At 42.1% G+C, this 26,055-nt stretch overlaps 3 protein-coding genes and 1 non-coding gene across 6 annotated transcripts in view; 3 read left to right on the top strand and 1 right to left on the bottom strand.

Moving 5' to 3' along the window:
* Positions 1-371: 371 nt before the first annotated feature.
* On the bottom strand, positions 372-8,272 carry LOC143132224 (metal cation symporter ZIP8). Its single transcript, XM_076291605.1, has 8 exons — positions 6,599-8,272; positions 6,138-6,297; positions 5,250-5,419; positions 5,024-5,146; positions 4,724-4,879; positions 3,207-3,414; positions 2,385-2,569; positions 372-995 (listed from the first exon to the last, which is right to left on the bottom strand). Exons 1-8 carry the CDS (start codon positions 6,818-6,820, stop codon positions 846-848), a joined length of 1,374 nt encoding a protein of 457 aa, XP_076147720.1. The 5' UTR covers positions 6,821-8,272; the 3' UTR covers positions 372-845.
* A 5-nt stretch (positions 8,273-8,277) lies between these two features.
* Positions 8,278-17,131, top strand: gsr (glutathione reductase). Of its 3 annotated transcripts, XM_076291603.1 has the most exons (14): positions 8,278-8,414; positions 8,987-9,140; positions 9,855-9,881; positions 10,025-10,113; positions 10,552-10,621; positions 10,877-11,024; positions 11,422-11,476; positions 11,591-11,690; positions 11,794-11,880; positions 11,990-12,154; positions 12,246-12,357; positions 13,033-13,164; positions 15,946-16,079; positions 16,446-17,131. In XM_076291603.1, the coding sequence occupies exons 1-14, from the start codon at positions 8,362-8,364 to the stop codon at positions 16,593-16,595; spliced, it is 1,476 nt and encodes a 491-aa protein (XP_076147718.1). In that variant the 5' UTR covers positions 8,278-8,361; the 3' UTR covers positions 16,596-17,131. The 3 variants fall into 3 exon arrangements, with proteins under 3 accessions (XP_076147718.1, XP_076147716.1, XP_076147719.1); XM_076291601.1 differs by lacking the exon at positions 8,278-8,414 and having other exon boundaries at positions 8,764-9,140; XM_076291604.1 differs by lacking the exon at positions 8,278-8,414 and having other exon boundaries at positions 9,085-9,132.
* A 3,262-nt stretch (positions 17,132-20,393) lies between these two features.
* Positions 20,394-20,465, top strand: trnae-uuc (transfer RNA glutamic acid (anticodon UUC)). Its single transcript has one exon. It is a non-coding gene; the product is annotated as a tRNA-Glu (tRNA).
* A 796-nt stretch (positions 20,466-21,261) lies between these two features.
* The window catches only part of elf1 (E74-like ETS transcription factor 1), a 49,935-nt gene continuing 45,141 nt past the window's right edge, over positions 21,262-26,055 (top strand). Inside the window, exon 1 of the mRNA XM_076291607.1 lies at positions 21,262-21,538. The gene's annotated coding sequence lies outside the window, so the exon portion shown is untranslated. The remainder of the gene's footprint in view (positions 21,539-26,055) is intronic.

Genomic DNA, 26,055 nt, shown 5'->3' on the forward strand with positions numbered 1-26,055 from the left:
AGAACTAATAATGTGCCTGATTTTTTTCCCCCTGTTGTGTTTTTGTTTAATGTCATTTTATTTCTGACACAATATGTAGGTTAAACAGCCAAACCATTATATGTAAACAAATATATAGATGTATATTTTTAAAGAGGAAAAAGGTTGTTTTTAATTTGAGCTGTAAAAAATATTGCACTGATTGTAATGTTTCACAGATGCTAAGTGTACAGTATTGTGTCAATGAATGTTGAAAAAATTAAATGTCTACTTACATCTAGTTACAGATCTAACAGACTTATGTTGTCAATGAGAGGAAAATTGAAGTTTGAGTTCTAAAATGCTTATTGATTGGCTTTTTATTGATATAGATGACTGGTTCAAATGCAAAGTAAGCAATAGAAAATTGTTTATTTGTAAGCTCAAAAAAATACGTCATTAAATATGATCAAATGGAATTCAGATGGCCATTCAACATTTTAATTCAGTCATTTTGCATTATCTTGGTGTTCAAGAGGAACCATAGAAAAGTATTGCACAAAAGTGATTAATGTGGCTACAAACTTCATAATATTTAAATAATATAAATATTATGTTATAATTTCCATAAATACACACAAATAATTAAAATACCTAAATATTAAAAAGCAAGGCAGTCTTGATTCTCATGTTAATGCAGTCATTATCTGCATTTGAATGCAAGGCTCAAGGGTGGCAATTATAAAGAAATTAAAGTGCCGTTGTCTATACTAGGTTAATCCAATAGAGAGTAAACTAATATATATATATATATGCCCTTCAATGTGGAAGCGCAGACTTCAACCCAGTAAGCAAAAGTGGGCGTTTACTGGAAGAGTCCATCAGGGTCAGCCCAGGTTGATTTGTCCGGCATACATCGTTATGAGCAGGATGATTGAGAATCCGGAGAGCATTCCAGCGTTCTGGATCAGGAAGAAAATCACCTGTGTCTTGGTCGTCTTCTCCGCCGCACTGCTGAGACTGTTCATCTCAGGAAACTGCACAGGCAAGAACAGAGTCGAGTCTCTCGTTAGAAGTCTGAAGGCTCAAAACAGGACTGGTGCACGAAGCAATGTTCAAGTGTGCCCGGCGTTCTACCTCCCTGGCACAGCTGAGGGTTATTTAACCTAATTAGGCTTCATCAAAAAGCTGGCTTGCCCTTATCTTATCCACCACATATGTTTGGGAGAGCCAGCAAAGGAAGTCATAAAGAAATAGGAGACGGAGGAATACAACATCTGCACACTTTGCAAATTGTGGCTGTCCACATAATCATTGATCAAGCAACCCACAAAACGTTTTGGGAACAAGCCAGCCAGACCAGTGTATATATGCTGACTGCTGTAGATCGTATACCATAGAATGTAGTCTTTTTTGAAACCACAGGCATTGCAATTACAGGCTTGTGTTTTTCCATGGTGGTTAGGGAACATAGCCTAACAGTCCCTCGATCGTATAGATCATGAGGACTCTTGCTTCCGTCTGGCCCCAAACTTCAAATGAACAAAGAGTCCACTTGTCCCTTGTTGCTGACTGTGGAATCTAAACCCCCATAAACCATGCTCTTGGGGTACTTCAAATGAAAAGGATTCCCATTAGTTTCTGGTGGTCCTGTAATTGTCTTCTCTGCCTCTGTAACTACCTCTTGTCCAAAATAGTTTAAACTGCTACGTTTCACCCCTTTTGAGGATTTTCATGTCCCATGCAACCACAGAAGAAAAAAAAAACTGATGGATGACTACAGTGTGTACATGGCAAAGATATGCATGGCTTATCTTTACGTAGATGGATGATGTTTATGTGGTGTCATGCATATCTTTTTTTATATTCCCTTTGTTTTTGTTCAGTTGTGTATGCATTCCCTGTGGGCTTATGAACCATTCTGGCTTGAGAGACAGAGAGTGAGCAAATAAAACTGACCTGTCATTATATACAGTATATTCACAAACTAAATGAACTAGGCTGTCAGCCTGTAAATTTTACATCCTGGGTTTTAGTGAGGTCCTCGTGACATTGTCCTCTGAGCTCCTCACCACTGCGTTACTTGACGTGCCTCGTCAACCTCCTCAACACAACTCTACACTGCTCACTTACAGTAGCTCGACGTATAGACGCAATCCTCCTCATCATTTATCCATGAGGTTCATGTTGTGAGCTTATGCAGAAAAGACTTGGGGGGTGGGGGGGAGCAAAGGGGAGCAATAGTGACTGCAACAAAACCCCATTAGAGGACTTCTAGTCTGGGGAAAATTCCTATAGGTTATCTATCATGGTCTGTTTTGAATTATTAACAGGAGTGCCTTTCAGGGACTGTCCTTCACTGCACTGCGTGAACAGTGTACACACTTGATCTCCGTGTTTGCACTTGAACTTTGCCCTTTGCTTACCATGTCTGCCAGCGCGATGTAAAGGAACATGCCCCCGGCAATGGCGAAGATAATGTTCGGGGCAAAGGTGCTGCCAATGAGGATGCCAAACACCAGGCCCACGTAGCAGGACATGGCAGACAGCAGGTTGAAGAAGATGGCCTGAGGGATGCTCATGCCCGCGCTTAGCAGGATCACAAAGTCACCTGTAGGGGGCGACAAAGGGAGAGCTCCTTCTATTCTAATAGTTTCTATCTCTAACATACAGTAATCTGCCTATATTACAAGCACAAGCGCTCTGTACTGATATTAAATAGCTAATAACTAGTGGAAATTATACATCATATGACGAAGAGCTATGTTTTATTTATAGGCCACAATGATTTCTAAATCATTCAATGATTTCAATCATTCAATCATCAATCATTTTCTCTATTCAATAAATCCATAAAGGATTGTTACAAATGTAAACATCTGGTCCTTGTGTAGTGCGTGCGTGCGTGCGTGTGTGTGTGTGTGTATCAACATAGCGTCCAGCATGGCCTCTGTGCTGATACGAGCATAGTAACATGTATGTGTGTGTGTGTGCACTCTAAAAAAGGGATGTGTTAAAAATCTGCTGAATATGCTCAGGGCCAGGTGAAAGACAGATTTCAGTAATCTCAAAAAAAAAAAACCTTTTTGTTGTCTTTCACCTTTCACTCAGCCACCCAATTGCTGTGTTGAAACTGACACAAAATTGTGTTGTCCCTGAGCTAACACGCATTGTTTCATTTTAACACATCACTTTTTAGAGAGTGTGTGTGTGTGTGTGTGTGTGTGGTGACATTATCGTTTCCTCACCCAGCTCATGGGGGAACTCCTCACACACGATGGCGATGGAGGTGCTGAACCCTGTGAGCACGGACACAGTAAAAGACGCCCCGATGGCCAGGCCATCAATGAAGTTGTGCAAGGCGTCGCTCAGTATGATCATCCAGGCCACCGTCTTTATACTGGACAGCTTCGCGCCCCGGAGCCAGCGACACGACGTCCGCGACCCCACCACTGTCTGAAGAGAGGGGGGTGGGTGGGGAATGGGGGAGCGGTCACATGTCAAAATCATCAAATCACATCTCTTTCTCTATTTCGCTTGTAAAAGTGATCTGAAACCATTTCAAATTGTTGAGGGTCACAAACTAAGATGAGGTAGTACAGTATAGATAGTTTGTCAAAAAGTATGGAAATGAACATGTTGATTTGGGTCAGAGTGATATTCTAGTGGCTCTGTCTGCAAAACAAACACAGCTGTGTGTCTGCACTTAGACCCCTTACTGAGAGGTGACTCAGAATTGATAGAACAGACAGACGATTCCTGTGCCCACAGTCAACTACAGGCATTTAGCTTCTCACATACATATATACATACATACATATATACAGAAAGCAAATGTGTTTATTAGCCTGTTGTTTAGAATAGTCTACTATTCTTCAAAACGTACACTGAACATTCATTTGATTCACTCTATTTTGTATTCTATGTAAGGCCATTTACAAAATGTTAAACATGATTAGTTCAGCGATTTCTTTCATGACAACTGCAATGTCTTTTTTCTAAAGGATTGTATTTGTACTAACTGAGCATTTGACCTGCTTCAAGGCCAGCATGGGACTCTCTTTTGTTCAGTTAACCATTAACATTATTTTACTAATTGCACTGTGGCAGTAGTTCAATCTCCTACTGTTCTGTTTCATTTCTGCTGTGAAGACTTTTGAAAGTAACATATTTTGCTGGAGTGTGTTCTGCGGAACCCTTCAAAATGCCAGGCATGCTTTAAGCAGGTTCATAGGAAGTTCACATATCATGTAGAATTCCCTCAATACAAACAATAATTTTCAGTAAAGAAATATCGGTAACACTTTACTTGACAGTATCGACATAAGAGTGACATGTCACTTTCATGAACACATGACAGTCATGACACATGAACCTTAACCCTAACCCTAAACCTAATCCTAACCCTGACTTGTTATGACAAAAAACGAATGTCACTTAATAACAGAAGCGTTATGTCATAAACGTTTATGACTTGTTTATGACACGTTCATGACAGTGTCATGTCACTCTTATGTCGATACTGTCAAGTAAAGTGTAACCGAAAAATCTATTGCCCATGGATACGTGTTTATTTTTGGAGTTAAATGTTACTGTAATATTATCATATATTAAAAAATTAAATGCTTTAAAACAGTTTTCCACTGTGACAGCATATCTCTTGATTAGTGAACACAAAGACAAATGCCACTATCTCATATCCTGCTACAGCTCTACAACCATTAAGCCAGCTAATTATGTGTGGTGGTGGTGGTAGGGGGGATACCTGGGTAGGATCAGCAGTCACATTGGCTTTGTCACTGAAGCTGGTCACAGCAATAACCTCATTCTTCTCTCCCACATCTCCATTCTTTTCACCCATATCTCCATGGTGATAGCTGACTTGGGGAGAATCCGGAGGTACAAAGTGACTGTGGCCATGCTTAGGAACAGAGACAAGGAAAAAGGTTTACTTTGAGAAAACAGAACATAACATAACAAACATAACAAATAAAACAGCAATAAAACCTGTCGTCATGGAAAACCTGTCGTCATGGATGATGTTTTCAATGTTGTGTAGTCTTACCTCTATGTCTATTTTTAGTGCCATTTTAAGGACTTTCTCCATGAAGTAGAGCAGATAGAATCCACCAAATATCCCAACAGCTTTGGATGTGTAGTTATCTTTCTTGGGGTCAAACCCCAAGGCCTAGGTAGATAGAAAATTGCTTAGCATTAAATCTACAGTATATCACCAAAATACCTTTGGTAAAATAATGACATCCTAAAGGCCATTCACAAAATACACTCACCTCTGGGATGAGCTGTAGGACAGCATTAGAGAAGAGTGTGCCAATTGCAAGCCCAATGAAATATGTGAGGATCTTGGGGAAGTAGGCCTTCTTTGTGAAGGGGACAAGGAACAGTCCCAGCAGAGAGAAAGAGTTGATGATGGTAATGGACAGAAACCCTAATCCCCACACTATGGTGGGGATGACAGTTAAGAGGACAGCACAATCAGCAATTTTACAAGGAACAGATAAATCAGCTCACTGCTGAAAGCAATAGGACATGTAATGTACAATGTATATAGATATGGACATGAAAGGACATACATTTTTGTCAACATAGACATGAAGCCATGGCACTCCAAAATGTGATGAATTAGACAAAAAAGGATTCATTTTAAAATGCTGTGTTTTCTCTTTTGTTTAGCTTGCTTCATGCAAAAGGAAAGGCAGGGTGTGGACAGTAGGCCTGTCATGCAGTAATGATGCAACTCTAATCTCATTTACAACATCTTGAACTCATTAAACCAAAATAACAGTGAGCTGTAAAATTAGGAGCTTCCGATCTTTGGTTTTAATTGCAACCTTTACTAGTAGTCCCCTTTACTGCACACACACACACACACACACACACACACACACACACACACTACTCTGAGGCTAATCTGCTGATATGTTTAACAAATTAGTACCCTTTAGCACTTTATTCAGTCATACACACAGACCTTGCTCCATTGTACTGTAAATATGTCACTGCAAATCGTGAATGGATATCAATGGTAAAATGCATCATTTGTCAACATGAAAGAAATGCTGCATGGACAATGCGGACTATAGCCTGTAGGACCAGACCCAATCCGAAGGACTACTGTAAATCAGAAAATTCAGACTCTGCATGTCCCAGGCACTCACCAGTGGCATCAACGGTCGAATTGACCTCTACATCTTCAGGGCACGAGGGCTGCACAGCTTGTTGAAGAAGAGCAGGGCAGATGTCATGCAGATGAGTTTCACCTAAATGGGTGAGGTTGCCGAGTCCATACAAGGCAAGGACTTCAACTCCTGACATACACTGGACAGAATTAGAGTTAACGGAGTCTGGAAAGGTTCGGTATTGAACATTGTTTTTAAGTCATGACAGCAATTCAAAGGCTACACCATAGTCAAATTAAGTCATAGCCTATATTGATAGAGTAAAACTGTACTTAAAGTAATCCTTAAATTCAGTCAGATGACTGATACATCATTACTAGCCTAGTTCGGCTGGGTATGAGGTGAATCACTCAAACTATAGCTAACTGATAAAACAATAATCTCTTCTATCGGGGAGGGATTCAGCATTCCCAAATAAATGAAAGGATGACTTAACTTACCTGAGAGCTGGATACAATTCCTTCGAGATTATGTGGCTTTGTGTTCAGGAGTTCAAATAAACTATTAATGTCAGCGGGGGTCACGAAGCCATTTTCACCATAGAACTGCAATATGTCATTAAAAATGTTAGGCGTCTGTCCCGAAACACTGCAAGCAAAACTCATCAGAACTCCAAAGGAAAGTGCGGCTTGATACGCTCTTGGGTGTTTATGATCCCCCATAGTTGTGTGTGGTCGTTCGTAGCAAAAAAAGGCACAGGCTGCTCATGAAATGACAACTGCCAGCACCTGGAAGACCCGTGTAGGCTATTGAAGAGCATGCAGATGTGCGGCTGTGCCACAAACGAGTTTGTGCGATGCAAACCACGATATTTATTGCCACATATACTCTGTCATAACCATATTTTTGTACAAATTATATCAGCAGTGACCACAAGCCATTAACCTGGTAGAGTAATAATGCGTTTACAGATAACCGCAAATTACGCTGACCTTAGGAATTACACCTCCGGTTGTCAGCAAGTGTCACCGGGGAATAATCTGTGGGCCAACATTTTTATCACGCTATATGGGGACACCGTTTTTGTTCCCAATATAGCTGTTTACAATCACTACTGAACTAATTAATGAGTGACTAGGCCTAAATTAATCATTGAGCCGCAAATGTAGAAAGAAAGAAAGAAAGAAAGAAAGAAAGAAAGAAAGGAAGAAAGAAAGAAAGAAAGAAAAACAACAGGAACGTGTTTTTCACAATCTTGAACATCTTTAACCATATGAATGATACGGCCTACATCAGGGGTGTCAAACTCATATTAGGCAGTGGGCCGGATTTGTTGGAATGAGACCTCACGGGGGCCGTCATTGTCGTGGTCATTTTCATTTCTCTGCATTGGTATCAGAGTGTTGTTTGATATACTCCTTTACTACACCCACTCATTAGCAAACAAGTACAAATCATTTCCTCGTCATATCCTGCTCTTTCTCTCTTGAAACACCCACTTTCCATGTCAGTTTTTTTGGCCTCTTCCTACCTAAGGATGATTTGTAGTGCTAAGTTTAATCAATTTATCACAGAAATTTCTTATTACAAATTGTGGATGTGAATATATTTTCTTTCTAATTTTCCTTTCCCACCGAAAACTTCTTGGGGGCCGTATAAAACCTGCTGGCGGGCCTGATCTGGCCCCGGGCCTTATGTTTGACACCCCTGGCCTACATCTTCTTTGATATAGCCTACAGTAGGCCTTGACCAGCTCAAATTAATCCAGCCTGCCAATTTGTATGTCCATGAAAGATTACAATGTTGCATTCTGAACAATCGCCTCGATGTCATGGAATTCACACAGTAATCACGCCCTCTGCTGGTGAAATCAATCGACACAAGAGATGGACAAGAAATATAAGAGTTGGAGACTTGGTGAATAGTCTCCACGATCAGCTTATTTACCAGATTTAGTGGGGTAACCAAGTATGGCAACTAACTCTAATAAACCATAGCCTGCATACTGAAAATAATAATTGCTGCTAGGAAGACACATAAAACGACTTTTATGTTGAAATGCAAATATTCCGGCCCATCACCGGAAGCTGGTGTAGGCTGCTCAACAGCATGTATAAAGCAGCTGGTTCTCATGTTGTTATGCAGCGTACATGAGAAGGGAAAACGTATTGGGAAGTCAGTTGTATATGAAATGTTACAATTTGAGCACTTGAGATAAAGTTGCCAGTCCAAAGGGAGTTTGCTCACAGAGCAAGCTGAAAAGATGTACCGAAATGCGTTTTCCGCATTCAGCGTAAACATAGCGACACTTTGTCGGTGAGTGCATTGCCTGCCTGTAAGGCAAACGTGTGCGTTACTGTCCCATAACCTGATTGAATTGCCAGTGCATTTTTAAAGTCATTTTGTGATCATTTGTGACTCACGGCGTCGCCTCTCCCACGGCGATAGTTTGGTATTTAAATTCAGAGCACATGTTAAATGGTTTCCAGAAACACCAGCTTCTCTGAAAAGTGACATGGTTGCCCTTGCTCCCCTGCTGGTCGAATCAAATGTCATTACGCGCTTACACCTGAAACAGTGTTTCTGTAAACTATTTCATGTCTCACCGGCCATATGGATGCGGGAGTCATACAAGCCTAATGGACAGTAGGCCATACTAACATCACCATGACTATTGTTAAAACTGTTTCTGGGATTTACACACTATTGTTGCAATTCACAATGACTAAGCACTGGCTTTCAGCATCACTCATTGGAATGTCCCTCCCATTAGTCTAAACAACTGCGTCCGGTGCTGTGCGCTTCCTGGTTATGGCTATTATAATACAGTTTACTCGAGTGCAAGTGTCACTCCTTACACTCCGGCGATCGCTTTCACCCTCTTGTAGACTTCTCAGTCGGACCATGGCTTCTGACACGGTCACCCGGTTCGATTTTCTGGTCATAGGCGGTGGATCTGGGGGGCTGGCCGGTGCCCGGAGGGCGGCGGAGTTGGGGGCTTCCACCGCCGTGATCGAGAGTCACAAACTTGGAGGTACCTGCGTGAGTAGACGTTATCCTGGTTACAGCAACATGCTATGTGATCTATGAAAAGCCTGCTTGTCCTATTTGTTGCGCCGAAACATCAGCGCGAGAGTTCTGCCAAGGCAGTATAGTTTTTCGAACATATATTGGCCGCGGTGGTTCTTCGCAAATGTCACATGTAGCCTAGTCCAGTGCATTGCGAAGCCTCCAGATTACGCTCTTTTTGTGGCGTGTTTTTTTGTGCGCAATGTTGTGGTTTGTCAGAGCTTAAAAGCAGTGGGCACCGCTCCAGCGTACCGTCTCTGCTTCAGAGTAGCTAATGTAAACTGTATCCTACTATCGATGGTTGCCGTAGCCTATGATGTCAAACAGAGTTTCGGATTGGACATGGTTCTGCAAAATTCTATGAAGAAATTAGGATCGTTTTGCAATAGGCTAACCCACTTCTTCAAAGCTGGGCATGATGTAACTTATGTGGGTGGGAGGGAGTTTTTCTTTTCTTGAGAGATTTGGGAATTTTCATACCTTAGACAGCTGGTGTTGATTTAACTTGGTTGCAGTTAGTGTTATCACATTATTTTTCCACACTATTTTTCTACTAACGTATGCAACCCCTTACTTACATACATGATCAGTACATATTTGAATCCAAGTTATTTTTACTTGAATAGTTGTTTTGTAGGATTTGTTTATGTAAATAAATGTATAATGGTATGTCATTTTTGGTTTTAGGTGAACGTGGGCTGCGTCCCCAAGAAGGTAGTGATGTCGCTCCTATTCTATTCTTCTATTGTGTGCACCCATCTTTAATACACAGCCCTAATCCTTGAAATGTAGGTAACATGACTGGACTGACTGCTGACCTTAAACGCCCTGCTTTTTGCCTCTTGCTGTATGGACAGGTAATGTGGAATGCGGCTGTGCATGCAGAGGTAGCTCATGACCGAGCGGACTATGGTTACCTTGGTGGCAACGCTCAGTTCAGCTGGCAGTAAGTAAGCTGACACCACTGAGACCGACAGTGCTGCAATTCAGTCATGTTTGGTCAAGTTGAGTTTGTATGTGTGCGGAGGAGAGGGTGGTGGTGGTGGTGGTGGCGGCGATGGCACGTCAGTTGGTAACAGAGCTTTGTTATTCACTGCTTGCACAATGTAATGTTACCTCTTTAGGGAAGTTCAGATTGCAACAGGATGGATGGTTTTACCCATGGACTATGGCTCCGTTGTTGCTTTTTAAATGAGTTTGTCTGAGCTAAGCATTCCACACCCTTCAAGTGTAACTCAAGGTGATCTGGAGTGATAACAGACTTAGAGGTGGAGTCAAAGCTTGTTTGCTCCCTGAAGCTGACCATAGCCTCTCCACTGAAGATAGTGACAAATGCAACTGATAAGGGAATTCAATTGAAATGTGTTATTCTGTGTGCCCACAGCATGCTCAAAAGCAAGAGGGATGCTTACGTTGGTCGACTAAATCAGATCTATCAGGGGAATCTTGACAAGGCAAGACCTTTGTGTTGTCTCAATTTTGAGGCACCTAAACATTGTTATTTTTCATTTTGGCTCATTTTCATTCCCATACTCTTTTTTTAGTTATTGTTTTTTATTTGATTGTTGTTGTTTGAATGTAAATTCAGAACATTAGTGTAAAAGAGCTTAATGCTCAGTCAACCTCCCCTGAGTAAACAATGGTTGATGTTGATGATTGTGCTATTGATGGTCAATGTGACTTGGAGGTGTTATGTCTTCCCGCTCTAGGCAAACATTGAGTCCATCCATGGCCTTGCATCCTTCACTGACGACCCTGAACCCACAGTAGAGGTCAATGGGAAGAAGTATACGGCACCACACATTCTCATTGCCACAGGAGGACGCCCGTCTGTCCTCAGCGACAATGACATCCCAGGTGAGGTGCCAGTGGGTTTTCCCATTTTTTTTGGGGGGGGGGGGGGCATTGCAACACGCCTCACGTTTTTAAAAGTGGGGCGCAAGCACAAAAAAACGGCAAGGTGCTGAAAGTTAAAAATAGTTCAACTTAAGGTGCCATTTTTTTCAACAATGGGTTGTTGCTTAGCTGCCTTAGTTGTCTTAGCTAAGTCCGGGAGCTAGCGATTTAGCTAAATAAAAAGTATCATAGCAACAATATATGCCACCTCGCATGTTTTTAGCACTCACTACTTGAAAATGACTAGTGTGCTTCCTTGTTTGCTATTGTTACCTTTGTGCAAATCTGGTTGATAAGATCATCCAGGAAACTGAAAGAGTCTGTTCAGTAGAGCCTTTTTTGTGTTTTCTTTTCATAGGTGCGAATCTTGGCATCACCAGTGATGGTTTCTTTGAACTTGATACCCTTCCAAAGTGAGTCACAGAACAGGGCTGTGTTAAGATTTGTATTTGTATTTTGTAAACGTTGTTTCTCAGAACTTGGTGGCTGTGTCATCTGCTGAGCTTTGTCCGTCCCTGTCCCTGTAGACGCAGTGTTATTGTGGGGGCTGGGTATATTGCTGTGGAGATGGCTGGCATCCTCTCCACTTTGGGGTCCAAGACATCAGTCATCATTCGACAGGGTGAGGTAAGAACCCTCTTTTACATGTGAGTTCCATGTTTTCTCTCATAAGGCACAACGTAAAGTTCACTGTTTTTGATGAACTTTTTAATTTTGTCTTTTTCGCTAGGTATTGAGGAACTTTGATTCCTTCATAAGCGCAAGTTGCACCAGAGAGTTGGAAAATGCTGGGATTGAATTGTGGAGGAACACACAGGTAGATATTATTAACTCCCATTTCCTCCTAGAACCTTACAATGCCTTGACCTTGAGACCTCCCCCTCTCGTGCCCTAATGCTTGCTAATTGGTAAGTGATGTGTGATAGGTGAAGTCAGTCAGGAAAATGAACCAAGGTCTGGAGGTCACACTGGTCACCAGAGACCCAGAGAAAAAGGAAGAGGACAAGATTGGGGTCATTGATGAAGTGGACTGCCTTCTCTGGGCTATAGGCAGAGAACCTAACACTAATGGACTCAACATCAGTCATATGGTAAATCCATCCAAGTTTAGACAACGTTCTTAAACAAAACATGTTCTGGTCTGTGAAGCACAGTTGATGGACTTCCATATTTGCCCAACAGGGTGTGGAGGTCGATGAGAAGGGTCACATTGTGGTGGATGAATTTCAAAACACCACCCGTCAAGGAATCTACGCGGTTGGAGATGTTTGCGGCAAGGCCCTCCTTACTCCTGGTAATTTGACCTTCTCCATCAGTGATGATGAGTGAATAGTTATACTTCCACATTATTGTCTTTAGGGAGACTATTTATGACCCAAATTCCCCATGCTAAATTGCTGCTGTGGTTGTTATTGGAGTTATCAGTACTGGAAGTCAAAGTAGTTGCAGCATCATCAGTAGTATTAGCACACTTTGTAAATGATTATTCACTACATCAGTAAATACATTTGTAATAAAAATGTAGCTCAGGTAGTAGGATTGTTGGCATCAAGCCTGTTTTACACTAGATACAGTGTGTGTGTGTGTGTGTGTGTGTGTGTGTGTGTGTGTGTGTGTGTGTGTGTGTGTGTGTGTGTGTGTGTGTGTGTGTGTGTGTGTGTGTGTGTGTGTGTGTGTGTGTGTGTGTGTGTGTGTGTGTGTGTGTGTGTGTGTGTGTGTGTGTGTGTGTGTGTGTGTCTCACAAGTCTCAAAGCTCAGCTCAATATTTAAAAAAAAAAAAAAAAAATCAAGACCTTCTGCATATACAGTAAGCATACAAGCAGCTTATCAGGAAGTGAACCCGATCTTCACCGTTGCCTGTTACTCATAGTAGATGCCAAGACGTGATGTTATCTCCATTGCATGGTATTGTGACGTTTTCTTGCTGTCTGTCAGTGTGTTTCACACCTGTTCCTCTTTGTGTGGCCAGTTGCTATCGCTGCGGGCCGAAAGCTTGCCCATCGACTCTTTGAAAACAAGCCAGAGTCCAAAGTGGACTACAGCAACATTCCCACCGTGGTGTTCGCCCACCCACCTATAGGCACCGTGGGACTCACAGAGGGTGAGTTCAGCCTGTGCATTTTTGAAAAAATCTATGTAGTGTGATCTTTACTCTTGGCCCACTAGGTTCTTCTTAAGATGCCCCTTTTGAATGGAACAAATGGACTATTGAACCAGGTCCTTGAACCAGAAGCTATAAAGTATCTGACTGACTCGGCTCCTTATGAACTCGAGAAACTTGTCTATGGCATCAGGAAATGCAAGGGACAGTCGTTCTAATTGGCTGGAGATGAATAATGATGACTAGATAATGGGGTTCAACCGCAGTTTCAGTCGGATTAAATGGAATTAGTTGGAAAGAGGCACACTGAATTAATAGGATTAGTCTAAAGGAAGCTTTGCATTCTGATCCAGCAAGGAACTGATTTTGTGTTGGAAGCTTACCGTTGAATTATCAAAAAGCAGTGTTATGTCATTGTTTTAATTGCAAAATCTGTTTACCGGTAGTCAACTGTCCGTTGAATTTTAAAATGTCTTGTCCAAGGGAGCACTTTTGTACAGTATAGTCAACACTTTTCTTACTTCAGAAAGTGCGTTGTGCCTTTTTGTGTGTAGAGCACAACAAAGGACGTTGTATGGCAATGTGATGGTCAGTATAATACTCTGACCGCTACCATTTGTAAACCCCTGCTGCCAGGAGTTTGCAGCCTCCTGTCTGTAGAGGTGTTCATTCTCCTCCAAATGATTGTATTTATACTGTATTGGTGAACTGCTAAACAAGCAGCTAATTGTTGAATTTTGTAAAACCACGCATGCTCCTTTTAAAAAAACTAGGTTAACCACACCTGAATGAAACCGATAAAACACACTGACTCTTGAGTTAATCATTAGGCTACATGCACAAGAGCTCCCCTTCTTTCAAACAGTAAAGTGACGGTTCATTTAAACCTGGTGAAGAAGTAAAGTTTATTTAAAGTTTGTTCAAGGTGCAAGGTTTTTTGCAAATGTCAAAGGTTAAGACCAAGATGTTTTACCAGCCTCTCTTCTAATAGCTATTGCCTAGATGAAAAGGGTGTACCTTGGTGTGGTGCTTTTGCTGCCGAATCAGTTGTAATCCGCAGTCTTACAGATGAATGCCGTGGTGGATGATCGGAGCCAATGATAAAAGTGTGTGGTGATTGTAGAGTTGGCGGTAAAGACTGTTTATGTGCATCAAATAAATAAGTCTACCTATGGACACATGTTCCAACAGGATGCTAAACCTGGAATTGTTTCCTTTTTCATTAATGTGACATTGTGTTTGGAGGGTTTCAGTTACAGGAAAACCTACAGTGCTGCTTGAAAGAATGTGAACCCCTTGAACAGTTTGTAGTTTTCTGTAGTTTTTCCATGATTTTCTTATTTTATCGTCACCAGTTTTTAAATATGAACTGCCAGGTGTGTATATTTATCAAATGCATGGCCTTGTTTAGAGGGAATTGCGTGAGAAACCAAAACATTTATGAAACATGGAATTAATGTATCTGTAAAAGTGAACCCTTAGCTGCATTGGTAAGGTCAAGTAGGTAAATTCAAATGGAGGTAAAATGTAGGTAAATTCAAACATCACAGCAACATTTTCTAGAAGTGGATGCCCATCAAAAGTATAAGCAAGATGCACCAGAAAGATAATGAATTTGGTAAAAGACAACCCACACATCACTTCTAGAGAGTTACAGACCTCTGGCAGCATCTGGAATAAATCTACATGCGTCTACAATCAGACGAAACTGGAACAGACATGACGTTCATGGGAGGATTGGTAGAAGGAAGCCTCTGCTCTTGAGATAACAAAACTGCCCGATTCAACTTCTGGCCTTCTGGAAGTCCATTCTCTGGACAGGTGAGTCCAAAATAGAATTATCTGGTCACAAGTCAAATCGCCATGTTTGGAGGAAAGCCAACTCTGTAAACCAAGAAAAAGACCCCCTCTCAACAGTGAAGCATGGTGGTGGAAATGTGGAGGTGTGGAGGTGTGGGGCTGTTTTTCTGCCTCTGGACCTAGACGACTCCATATCATCCAGGAAACCATGAATTCTCAGGCCTATCGACAATTTCTTGATCTGAACCTCATGTCAGTCAGGTAGATGAGGTAGGGAGGAAATAGATTTTACAAGACAATGACCCTATAAGCATTCAAGCAAAAATGGCTAAGGAATGGCTTAAGATAAAAAGAATTCATACTCTGGATTGGCCTAGTCAATGTACAGACCTTAATTCAATAGAAATGTTTTGGCTAGATCTGTATCGGGCAGTGCATGCCAGGTGACCCTCCAACCTCTCTCAACTGGCTGAGTCCTGCAAGGAAGAGTAGGCAAAAATCCGCGGAACCAGATGTGAGACACTGGTTAATGGGTACAGAAGGCTTTTGGTTGAATTAGTGGTTGCAAAAGGAAGTGCTACAAGAAATGAACTACATGATCCATATTTCATCATATTTAGACTAAACCACTTTTGTTGAATATATAATGAAACTATAAAGCTTTCTTTTCTTTGTCTATTATTTGGATGGTCAGCTTTACAAATTGGGGTTTGGATGTTCTTTAAATAAGGTTATTTTTTTAATTTTTTTTTTTGTAAAAAGCATGAGACCATGAGGGTTTACAAACTTTCAAGCAGCACTGTAGGTTTAAGAGAGAAGTCAGCATATGACCATGTTAACATATAACATGTTTAAGATGCTCATACTACTGCTTTGGCCTATTGTGGGAGCCGTTTTGAACATTGTGATGAAGGCAGACTAGAGGTATAACTTGCTCCACTTTAATTGACACCTTACATTCTCCCTTGCATGCTGTTGCAGAGGAGGCCATCAAAAGCTGGGGGAAGGAGAATCTGAAGACCTACCAAACCTCATTCACGCCCATGTACCATGCCGTCACCACCCGCAAGACTCAGTGCGCCATGAAGCTTATCTGCGTGGGCAAGGAGGAGAAGGTATGGCCAAGTCTGACTGAGCAGTACCCAGACCAGTTCTGGCTGACATGAATAAACTTGAGCTACAAGTTGTTTGGTGGATGACTGACTGCCCACGCGCAGTCACCGAGTCCATCCGTATCTAAGGTGGCATGTGGGATAGGCCTCTGCACCAATGACAATGCGAAAACTGAACTCTCAGACTGTGTGCTGCCATTTCAAACATGTTGGTGTTAGTGCACCAGCTCATGTTGAATTTGATTTCTGTGTGTGCTGGTTTACTTCAGTTACTCTTACTCTTTTTGTGTTTGTTTTTGTTCTCTCTCTCTCTCTCTCTCTCTCTCTCTCTCTCTCTCTCCCCCTCCCTCCCTCCCTCCTTCCTCTCAGGTGGTTGGCCTACACATGCAGGGCCTTGGCTGTGATGAGATGCTGCAGGGCTTCGCTGTTGCGATCAGGATGGGCGCCACCAAAGCGGACTTCGACAACACCATTGCCATCCACCCCACCTCCTCAGAGGAGCTGGTGACCATGCGCTAATCTCAAGACCATCAGTGCCTTCTTTCTATGCACTGCCCTGCCGTTATATAAAAGAAAACACAACAGACTACGGGAAAGGGGATATTTACACGCACTTTCTATGCTACTGTTTGACCATAAGGTACCACTGTGACTTAGTCTTGTGTTGTGCTTCTCGTATATAAGCATTGAGAGACATCTGGATGGACCAAAAGAATGAAGTGCCGGTGTAGGCTGCTCCAGAGCAGGTTTCTCGGATTTGAACCATTACAAACTCCAGTGTATATGAAGTGGACTTGCTTAGGCAGTGATCTGTCAAGTGGTCGCAGAGAAAGCGGTGTAAATTTCCCAACTCTGGTGTTCGCACGTTCAACTACCTAGCGCTTCTTTACAAAATTACAAACAGGACCCTGCTTCAGCTTGGTCACCATTTCACCAAATGTGTTGTACATTTATTATTTTAATAAATCTGGAATTTTTAGTAAACAGTTGTACCTTGTTGACGTGTTTTGTATTGTTATAGATCTGAAAAATTAAATTTCTAATTTGTTGTTCAATTCAGACCTATTCATTTTATTTATAGTACCTTCAATTAATATTACCATACACTGTTCAACTCCATTGTCCATATACAGTCTTGACACTCAATCATTCCAAGTACATGATTTAGTGACTAACCCCGATAAGTTAAAGGGAGGTCAGTGATCATACACAATTTCAAGCCCATAACAATGTTTGTCAGTCACTGAACGTCTCCTCATGATCCACTAGCTGCCCATCCTGTGAGTACACTGTAAAAAAATAGGTCTTTGTAACAAAACCCCTGTGTGGAGTTTCTGTAGGAATACTGAAGGGAGGGGTGAGCTACCTCTGGTGTGTTTTGTTTGGTCCTTGGTTAAAATATAATGTATGTTGTTTTGAACAAAACCGTCTGCCAGGAAATTTAAACATAAACATACGCAACAAGATATGCAATCGCTGACTGTACCTTTAACTAAGAGTATGTGGTACATCTCCTACTAGAAGAGCCCTGCCTCTGCTACTGGCTAACCTGGGTAACTATGAGAATAACAGGTGTAACTAACTGCTGATCTCCAAAAGCACTGCACTGAGCAGCTATTGATTCTAAAGTGACGTGTTGTTTGAAGATCAGCAGTTAGTTACACCTGTTAGCAGTTAGTTTCACCTGAAGTTACCTGGGTAAGCCAGTGACCTTGCTTCGTGGTATACCCCGCAGGGCTCCAATATTAGGAGGTTTAGCAGGTACACTGCCAAAGGTTTGCCACTCAGGTTTGCCACTAGACCGCATATTTGGAATACCCCCCCGAACTACTCCAGTGAATCAACAACTTGCTTCAGGAGAGCTGAGGCCTATTACGGAGTGAGGTTACTCGTTTACCCACGGTAACTTCAACAGTAATCACTGATCTCTAAAATAACGTTATACTACATGAAGAGACCTGTTGATTTGAGATTAGTGGTTACTCCTGATGTTACCTTTTATTATTATTATGATGTTTTTTTTATTCAATAAAAAACTCCATCATATTCAGAGAAAGCATATAGATGAGTGAGGGAACAAAAATAAGAAAAACACACGTAACACAACACTTGACAAACACTGGCAGCAAACTCAAACAGCAAGCTCTTTAAGTCTCCCGGAAGTTCCGGGAGTCTCCCGCATGTTCATAGCGGCTCCCTGACGCCCGCAAATTAGATAAAATCTCCCGGGATCTAGAGCGAGCGATCACACAGACCGAGACTTAAAATCGCGTGTGCATCTGAGTGTAGCGCGCACACGACAGGGGGGAGACAGAGGGGTGTTGCGTGTGTGCCTGAGCGCATCCAAGACAGAGAGCATCCTGATTGGCCTGTTTCGCTAAATCAACCAATCAGTTTTCAGTGTAGGCGAGCTTTTTATCTCTTTTCTCCCGAACTTAATCAGTTCAGTGTATCTAGGAACAGGAGCGTCATGGCAGAGTCAGTGCCCCCAAAAAGGAAAATGTAAGACCCATTTCAAAGTGTACCCTTGTCTCATAATCATAAGAGTGAAAAAGAATGATAGGCCTAGTCTTGCACGCTGCACTGTTTGTAACAGTGACCTTAGCATTGCCCATGGCGGGTTAAATGATTGCAAAAAACATGTTGAGGTGAGTTTAACTAGTGTCAATTCATGTGCATATTATTCAGGCCTATGGCTAGTTGCCAAGGCTACATGTAAAGACCAAACTACCAAAATCTACATATTTTATTTTCACAATTTCTATCTATAGGCCTTCCTTATTTGGTGTGCTGACTAGACATTATTGAACAAACATATTAATCTGTATTTCAGTATCTAAGTAGGCTAAAGTTATTATTATTATTTTATTTATTTATTTATTTATTGATGTTACCTGGGTAAGCTAGTAACTGTTACAGCTACTGGCTTCATAGCATATCCTTTGTAGTGAGAGGTGAATTTGATTGTTTACATTTGAACAAAATCTCCTGCCAGAATTAAGGACTGTAGAATTGAGGACAAACCTGACATTAAAACAGTGGAGTCGACATACCTTTTTAACTAGAGACTGTGAGTGCACGTAGACTCTTAACAAAGTGATTTGTGGTCATGCAAGTCCTCTAGGTGAGCACCTCTACAGTGTTAGAAGCGAGGGGAGAGAATGAACAAAGTGATTGAAAGGTATGATAGATAGATAGATAGATAGATAGATAGATAGATACTTTATTGATCCTCAAGGGGAAATTCAAGAATGCTATACAGCGGAGCATTATGCACACCAGGGCAGTAGTAGCCTAAACGACACGTGCAACAGACACACACATTTGAGGCTAGCCACTGTTGTAGTGGAAGGAGGATTGGTGTGATGTATTGGAAAATATAGTCAGCCTTGGTCCAGAACAGCCGAACTAAAGCTCTCTAATTAGTTGGTGTTTGGCGGTATAAATGCTCCCCCTATAAAGTTGGGCCTGACATATTGTTTTCCTCTCATCTAATATGTACAAAAAGCCATTACTTTATTTCCTTTAAATAAATGTTATATATTATATATCTGAAACCATCAGGTGTAAATAGAATAGACTACAGTGAAATCTGCAGGCTATTGTAGGCCTACTTTAAATAATGAAATATTGTATGATCTTGGTCAACTTCTTTTTGGTGCTTTTAAGAATTTGAAAAAAGGGTAAATCACTAGAACGCGCTGAAAAACGTGGAAACATTTCCGTCCTGATGTGAACTGTGGATTTTCTGTCACAAGTGGAATGTAGGCCTGAGTGGAGTGTATCCTGCAATGGCGATTTCTATCGCAGGGGTGCGCTAAAGAATCGCATTGCTACAGAACGTAGCCTATTTAGTAATGAATTACAAAGTTGCAAATTGACATGTGCACTAGGGGGTCGAACTCGGGCCACGCGGATCGTTAGCGCGTTGACCAATTTATTTAATTGAGGGCTAGTGGAGTGCTCGCAATTTCAGTTAAATGATAGCAGCACACGAGGCAGTTGTAGAAAAAAATTCCCATTACAAGCCTACTTTGGACGGAAGACAAACTAAATGGCACAACATCTTTGTTTCATTCATTTGCATTGCCTACTTCCCATATTCCAAGTTCCAAGACCAACAGCTAAACCCAACACATGACCTACGGCAAATAATCGCGTCGCTTTGAAATAGATTGAGAATAATTGAGAATTTCCCAATATTATGTTGGCAGTTCTGAGTCACGCGGTTAGGCTGCCAAGTCTCTTTCTGAATGTTTATGGGCACAATGTCAGTAGTTGATAATATTATCGCATTCGTCATACAGGTTTGCTACCTCCCATATGGTCTAGCGGTTAGGATTCCTGGTTTTCACCCAGGCGGCCCGGGTTCGACTCCCGGTATGGGAAGCAGTTGTTTTTGCACACACCTGAAAATAACCACAAATGGCACATTTGATTGTCATTGTAAGAAACATGCGATTAGAAGCCTTCCCTAGATATGGACAATGTAGCCCATATGGGCAGGTTTAGACTACGTAAGAATTTTAACAGCATGCGGCAAAGCGTTGTCATGTCATGTGGTCTTTTTCCGCTTTGCATTGAAGGGACAGCTTGATTTTTTTTGTTTAATCTTATTTCATTATTTTCATAGTGTAGGAGAATTCCCCAAATAGGCAATATACCAATATCCCACTCCTCCGTTGACGAATGGGCGGGGAGGAAAATGTTGATAAGATTAGGGACCGTCTCCATTTTTGCGCAAGTGTGTAACGACGTAGCCTATAGCCTTTGCTTTCTGATCGCCTAGAAATAAAAGTCATGGGCGTCATCGTGGGTCTATGTTATGTTGATCTCATAACCAAAACAGGACACCTTTAAATAGCATATTTTAGAGTTATATTATATTATAGAGTTGTGTAATGAATTGAAACGGGCTAAAACACTCGAAAAGTTATTGACCAGTTACAAACTGGAATTTCATGTTTTATTTGTTTATGACATTTGTCTTCGTAACATCTTGCGGACTAGGCTACCTATCGATTGTTCACCCCCAACCTTGTGAGACTGTTTTTGTGTTTTCCCACTTTTTCCCACTTTGTGACTCATACCACTACTCCCTAAGTGAGTAAGCGGGAGCTGGCCAATCGTTTCAAGGGAAAATGTGACTGCTAGGAATTCCCCACACCTCGGCTTTTACCGAAAACAGTGTAACCTTGTCAGGCACGAGAAAGTAGTGCAGCCAGCGGCTACAGACAGCTGGCGTGTTCTGTGGAAGAGTCTATTCTGACGTTTTGGGAGTATAACATACTGCTTCGGGAGCAAGACGCGTTGGATACTTCTGGAGGATGCTTATGAAATGTCCAGGAACAGCATCAGAAAGCATCAATAGTTGCTCTGTATCCAGTGGTGAATCACTTCAAGATATTGGGTATTTTATACCTCATACACAAGGCACATAAGTGCACGTCAAGGCAAAACTGGTAAGCCGTTATTATTGTTTTATAGCAAGCTTCAGAAAGTCCTTTGTCCTGTTCGTGAACGTTCTTGTTTCTCGCGTAAAAAAATTACCCTATGTGTCAATAGTCCAACTTTTTAAAACAGTTTAAAACAACTTTATTTCTGACTTCTCAAGTCAGAACTATTCAAAATTTTATGTTACATCCTACTAGGCTACAGTTTCCCCAGAACATCCATAATTAATAGAGACAGTATTTTCCTTCACTCTGTTAGCCTAAAGGCTCTGTTCATTCAAGATCAACCAAGATCCGCGTTATTGGTTGTTCACAGTTAACGATAATGATGATGACAACGATGATGTAGCTAGTCACGGGGAAATGTGACAAGTCTGCAGGCTCTGACCCATTGCACTAAAGGCTAGCTCTTCCATTTAGCTGGGTGTCTTGCTGCTGTGATGATGGTCGGCATGTGACCGGTGACTTGTTCCTCCTCTCTCTCTCCACAAACACACACACACACACACGCGCGCGCACGCACGCACGCACGCACACACACAGGCATTGTGTGAGGTGAGTCTATTCGCCTGGTATGGCGGGACTGTAAAATCTGCATTTGTGCTCCGGAGTGTTAACAAGCTGCTACCCCAGCTGGTTTCCTTTCTGAGCGTTCTGAGCCAAGAGTAAATGAGGTTTTCGACTTTAGACTGTAGGCCCTACCAGACATGTTAGTGTCTGAATTAGCTTTCTGATGTAACATGATGTATGTCATAATACTACACACATTTCCCTTGCGTGTGTGTGTGTGTATTGCTTGTCCATAGGCCATCATGCTTTTGTATGACTCTGACCAGTGCCCTTTCCTCTGTGGTTAGCGACAGTCATTCTGAAAACAGCTTTTGTTTTTGGTGACCGCTCTCTATCATATGACTGTGTTGACCAAAGTGTCTCTTTTTGGCTCGCGGACTCCACTGTGTATAGTTTGTCTTGAGCAACAACTGTGATCTCAAATTACGTGATGTGCGCTCGACCCCATCTGCTGCCTATCTAAATGTTTGCCAGATGTTTACATTTTTGGGGCTGGTTTGGGGGGACTAGGATGCCGGCCATTTGGGATGCGCTAGCTAAAAAATGCCATTACTCTGCGAGTCCTCTCCGTGGTCTGGGAGGGGCAGGCTTGGGAATACTCGTGGTCCCTTGCTGTGGGAGTTTTTTTCGGCGTTGCTCTGCTCTGCCCATCCACGGAGGGAGGAAATCAGCTGGCTCTGCCCCAGACCCCCTCCTGCCTCAACCCACCCAGTCTCCCAGAGGCCCACAGATAGATGGAAATTTCTGTCTTCTGAAACCAATTATCCTCCAGAAGAGCTTCTAAATACGCCTCCGTGGCATGGCTGTTCTGTAAGCTGTTGCAAGTGGAAGGCTTTTTTTCTCTCCTCGGAAAAATCCTTGTAGTCCTCTCTTTCCATCACCATTCCTGTCTCTCTTGTTCATCTTTCTCTCATCATCTCTCTCTCTCTGACTCTCTTTCTCTCTCTCTCTCTCAAACCCCTTTCTCTCTATCTCTCTGTGTGTGTGTGTGTCTTGATGTTCATTGACCCTGTTCCGCCTTTGAACTTTGTTGCTGGAAAGATTTGACAAAGGCAGAAAGGCCTGAGGTTCCTGGGCAACTTTCATCGAGGGCGTTGCAGGGATTAAGATAATGCAGATGACAAAATGGTGGTTCCTCACTGTGAGGACAACCAGTGGAGTCCCTGCCACTCAGTGTGTGACCATGACCAGGGATGTAGTGGTAAAATAAGAGGTGGGTAAACTATGAATTCTGTGATCATGGTAAGGTGGACTGTGCAATGCGGTATCGGATTCGGAAGGCATTCAGAACATGTTTGATGATGGTGGAGGTACTGTCCAATGTTTATAACAATACAAGTGGTATTAACGGGTTCCTAGAGTGTTGATGAGTGTACATATTGTGATTGTGGATAACACAGTGTAAATGTTAAAAGTTGTAATTGGTGAATAAACTCTTTTGAGAGGTGGATAAACTCTAATCAGAGGTGGATAAACTATTTCTGAAATTTCAGAGGTGGGTAAACTGCATTAACTTACGTTTAGCCTCCACTACATCCCTGACCATGACGACACCATCAGTGTGTTGTGTGGCTTCGAGTCTTCAGTAGCCGTGGAGTGTATGACCACCACTCGACAAGAAAAAAAGGCAAATCCAAACTCCTTGTGTTCCTGGTGATGAGTGCTCTCTTCAGCGAATCTCCGCCTCTGTTTAGCCACCCTAATGTCTGAGCTAATGGTGTGGTATTGATTAGTCTGCACTCCTCAAGGTTTGTTTTAACAGCCTCTATTTAGCTGCTATATGGAGACCCCTACGTCTCAGCCTGAGCTCTCCCTTTTTATGTATAAATCTGCTTTCACGACTCTGTGCTGATAGCTGAGCTTTGTATGTAGATGTTAACTGGAGGATAACTAGTTTTTCCTATAGGCTCAGTACACGACCACTAGGTGGTGCTACTAATGTATTCATATGGTATGTGTAATACCAGTATGCCTTTAGCCTCAAGTGAACTATGCAAACAGGAACTGCGTCTTGTTAAACAGTACTCCATAGAAAGATTAGTGTTAGCTTAAAGGACACTACACAACAACCTACTTGAACATATGCTTATGGAGTATGCTAAACCCTGGAACCTTTCCATTTCAGTTGGTTCATAGATTTTTTTTAATCTTATTTGATTATTTGATCATTTGACAGAAACACGAAGTATCCTCCTAAGTAACGGAACTACGGACATGTCCTCATAAAGAGTTACTTCCTCCATTCTATTGAGAATTTCATGTTTTTTTCGTGGCTGACCGTTTCTCTTTAGCACGACCGTGAGGGGGAACTGCTGCGTGCAGTTCCTTCTTCTCTTTGTGTCAGTTTCAACACTCGGGGCTTTGTCACCTGAGTTTCAGCTCCTCCGGTATCTCGGCGCAGTCGCCGCTGCCACCACCGCGCGGGGAGGTGGCCCGGGTCCTCGGCTCTGTGATGTCACAGGGGATGGGGAGACTAGGGAAATTCCACGTGTAACCCCATGCCTGCCCACTCGTCTGCTCTGCTGCACACACAGCGAGTCATGTGACCCTTTAAAGATTAATAACCCCTCAGGATTCCTCATTGTGCTGCCGTCTCAAAAGTGCTTTGGTGTTATTTCTGAGAAAATGTAGCCCATTGAATTGAACGATATTGTAAACTCTAGTTTCCACATGCACCCTAATAACAACAGTGTGCTTAAGTGGTAAGTGACTATCCCTGATACATAGCTGTAATACATATAACGCACCCATGATGGGTTGCTCATAGTATTTTACATAATCATGGCAAACATTTATGACACATGCTAAAGTATTGTTGCACTGTGTACAACTCTGTCTGAATGGAAATTCACCGCTTCGGGCATTCTAGGTCTTGAGGTTGCTATGTGTGTGTGTGTGTGTGTGTGTGTGAGTGTGTGTGTGTGTGTGTGTGTGTGTGTGTGTGTGTGTGTGTGTGTGTGTGTGTGTGTGTGTGTGTGTGAGTGTGTGTGTGTGTGTGTGTGTGAGTGTGTGTGTGTGTGCGTGGGTATATTTGTCGCAGGTTTGCTGTGCATCTTCTGTTTGATCTAATTGTGTGGGTTGGGGGTGGAGGGGGGGTCGTGGAGTGCAGGGCACTCAGCACTGTGCAGCAGCAGCTAACCACACTGAAGCGTCTCAACAGTTATTCCTCTTTTTAAAGAGGCGCCTCTTTGCCCACCCCACAGAACATAAATCGGTTGTGTGTGTGTGTGTGTAGGTGTGTGTCTGTGTCTGTATGTGTAGGAGTTTGTTTGTACAAGGCTTTTTTTGTGCCTGTGTACGTGTTTTGTTTGTGTGCCTTAGTTCCAGTGTCAGAAAGCAAGGTAGTCTTGTCAAACAGCAGAAATGTTTGTTGTGCTTTTTTACAGCCTTTGATAATAACTCCTACCCCAAAGAACTATACTGATTCATTCAGCTTTGGCTGGAGGCTAAACAGGCAAATGTGTTAAGCATAACATCTAGTAAAAACAGGGCGACAGCAAGGCAATGGGAACACTGTATGCGTACTGTACAATGAATTAGGGTGCTCTTTCATCATGCTGACACCTGAAAAAAAACAGAAGTTTGTTATACATGAATAGCAGTTTTATTATAATGGCCTGTTGTTGACTGTTAGGTATTCATGTGGCATAATGCTTTCAGTAGACTGTGTCCTTGGAGTAAAAACTCACTCTGAGGCATATCTGAATCTATAAAAAAAAGGCCTTGGCAAAGGCACTTCATGCATCTCTGCAGGTTTAGTTTACTCAGCCTTCTCATGCTGTTTAGACTGTTTAGGATGTCTTGGATGGGGATAGAGATAGATAGATAGATAGATAGATAGATAGATAGATAGATAGATAGATACCGGTAGTTAGATACTTGATTCATACCGAGGGAAATTTTAGATGTGCAGGAGTGAAATGTTGCCATGTTTTTGTTAGTCAGGGTGGTGTCCA

This window comes from Alosa pseudoharengus, unplaced genomic scaffold, assembly GCF_046254945.1.
Source record: "Alosa pseudoharengus isolate Yale_2024_CS ecotype anadromous, Long Island Sound unplaced genomic scaffold, YU_APseudo_1.1 YU_APseudo_1.1_scf_19, whole genome shotgun sequence".
NCBI classification, from domain to species: domain Eukaryota; kingdom Metazoa; phylum Chordata; class Actinopteri; order Clupeiformes; family Clupeidae; genus Alosa; species Alosa pseudoharengus.

Excerpts from the sequence above, each read along its gene's own strand:
- gsr (XM_076291601.1), top strand. The coding sequence starts at position 8,910 with ATGGCTATTATAATACAGTTTACTCGAGTGCAAGTGTCACTCCTTACA. Across the intron at positions 10,114-10,551 it reads AACGCTCAGTTCAGCTGGCA|CATGCTCAAAAGCAAGAGGG; the intron begins GTAAGTAAGCTG and ends GTGTGCCCACAG. Across the intron at positions 11,477-11,590 it reads GAACTTGATACCCTTCCAAA|ACGCAGTGTTATTGTGGGGG; the intron begins GTGAGTCACAGA and ends CTGTCCCTGTAG.
- LOC143132224 (XM_076291605.1), bottom strand. The coding sequence starts at position 6,820 with ATGGGGGATCATAAACACCCAAGAGCGTATCAAGCCGCACTTTCCTTT. Across the intron at positions 5,420-6,137 it reads TTCGACCGTTGATGCCACTG|TGTGGGGATTAGGGTTTCTG; the intron begins GTGAGTGCCTGG and ends TCCCCACCATAG. Across the intron at positions 3,415-4,723 it reads TGACTGCTGATCCTACCCAG|ACAGTGGTGGGGTCGCGGAC; the intron begins GTATCCCCCCTA and ends CCCTCTCTTCAG.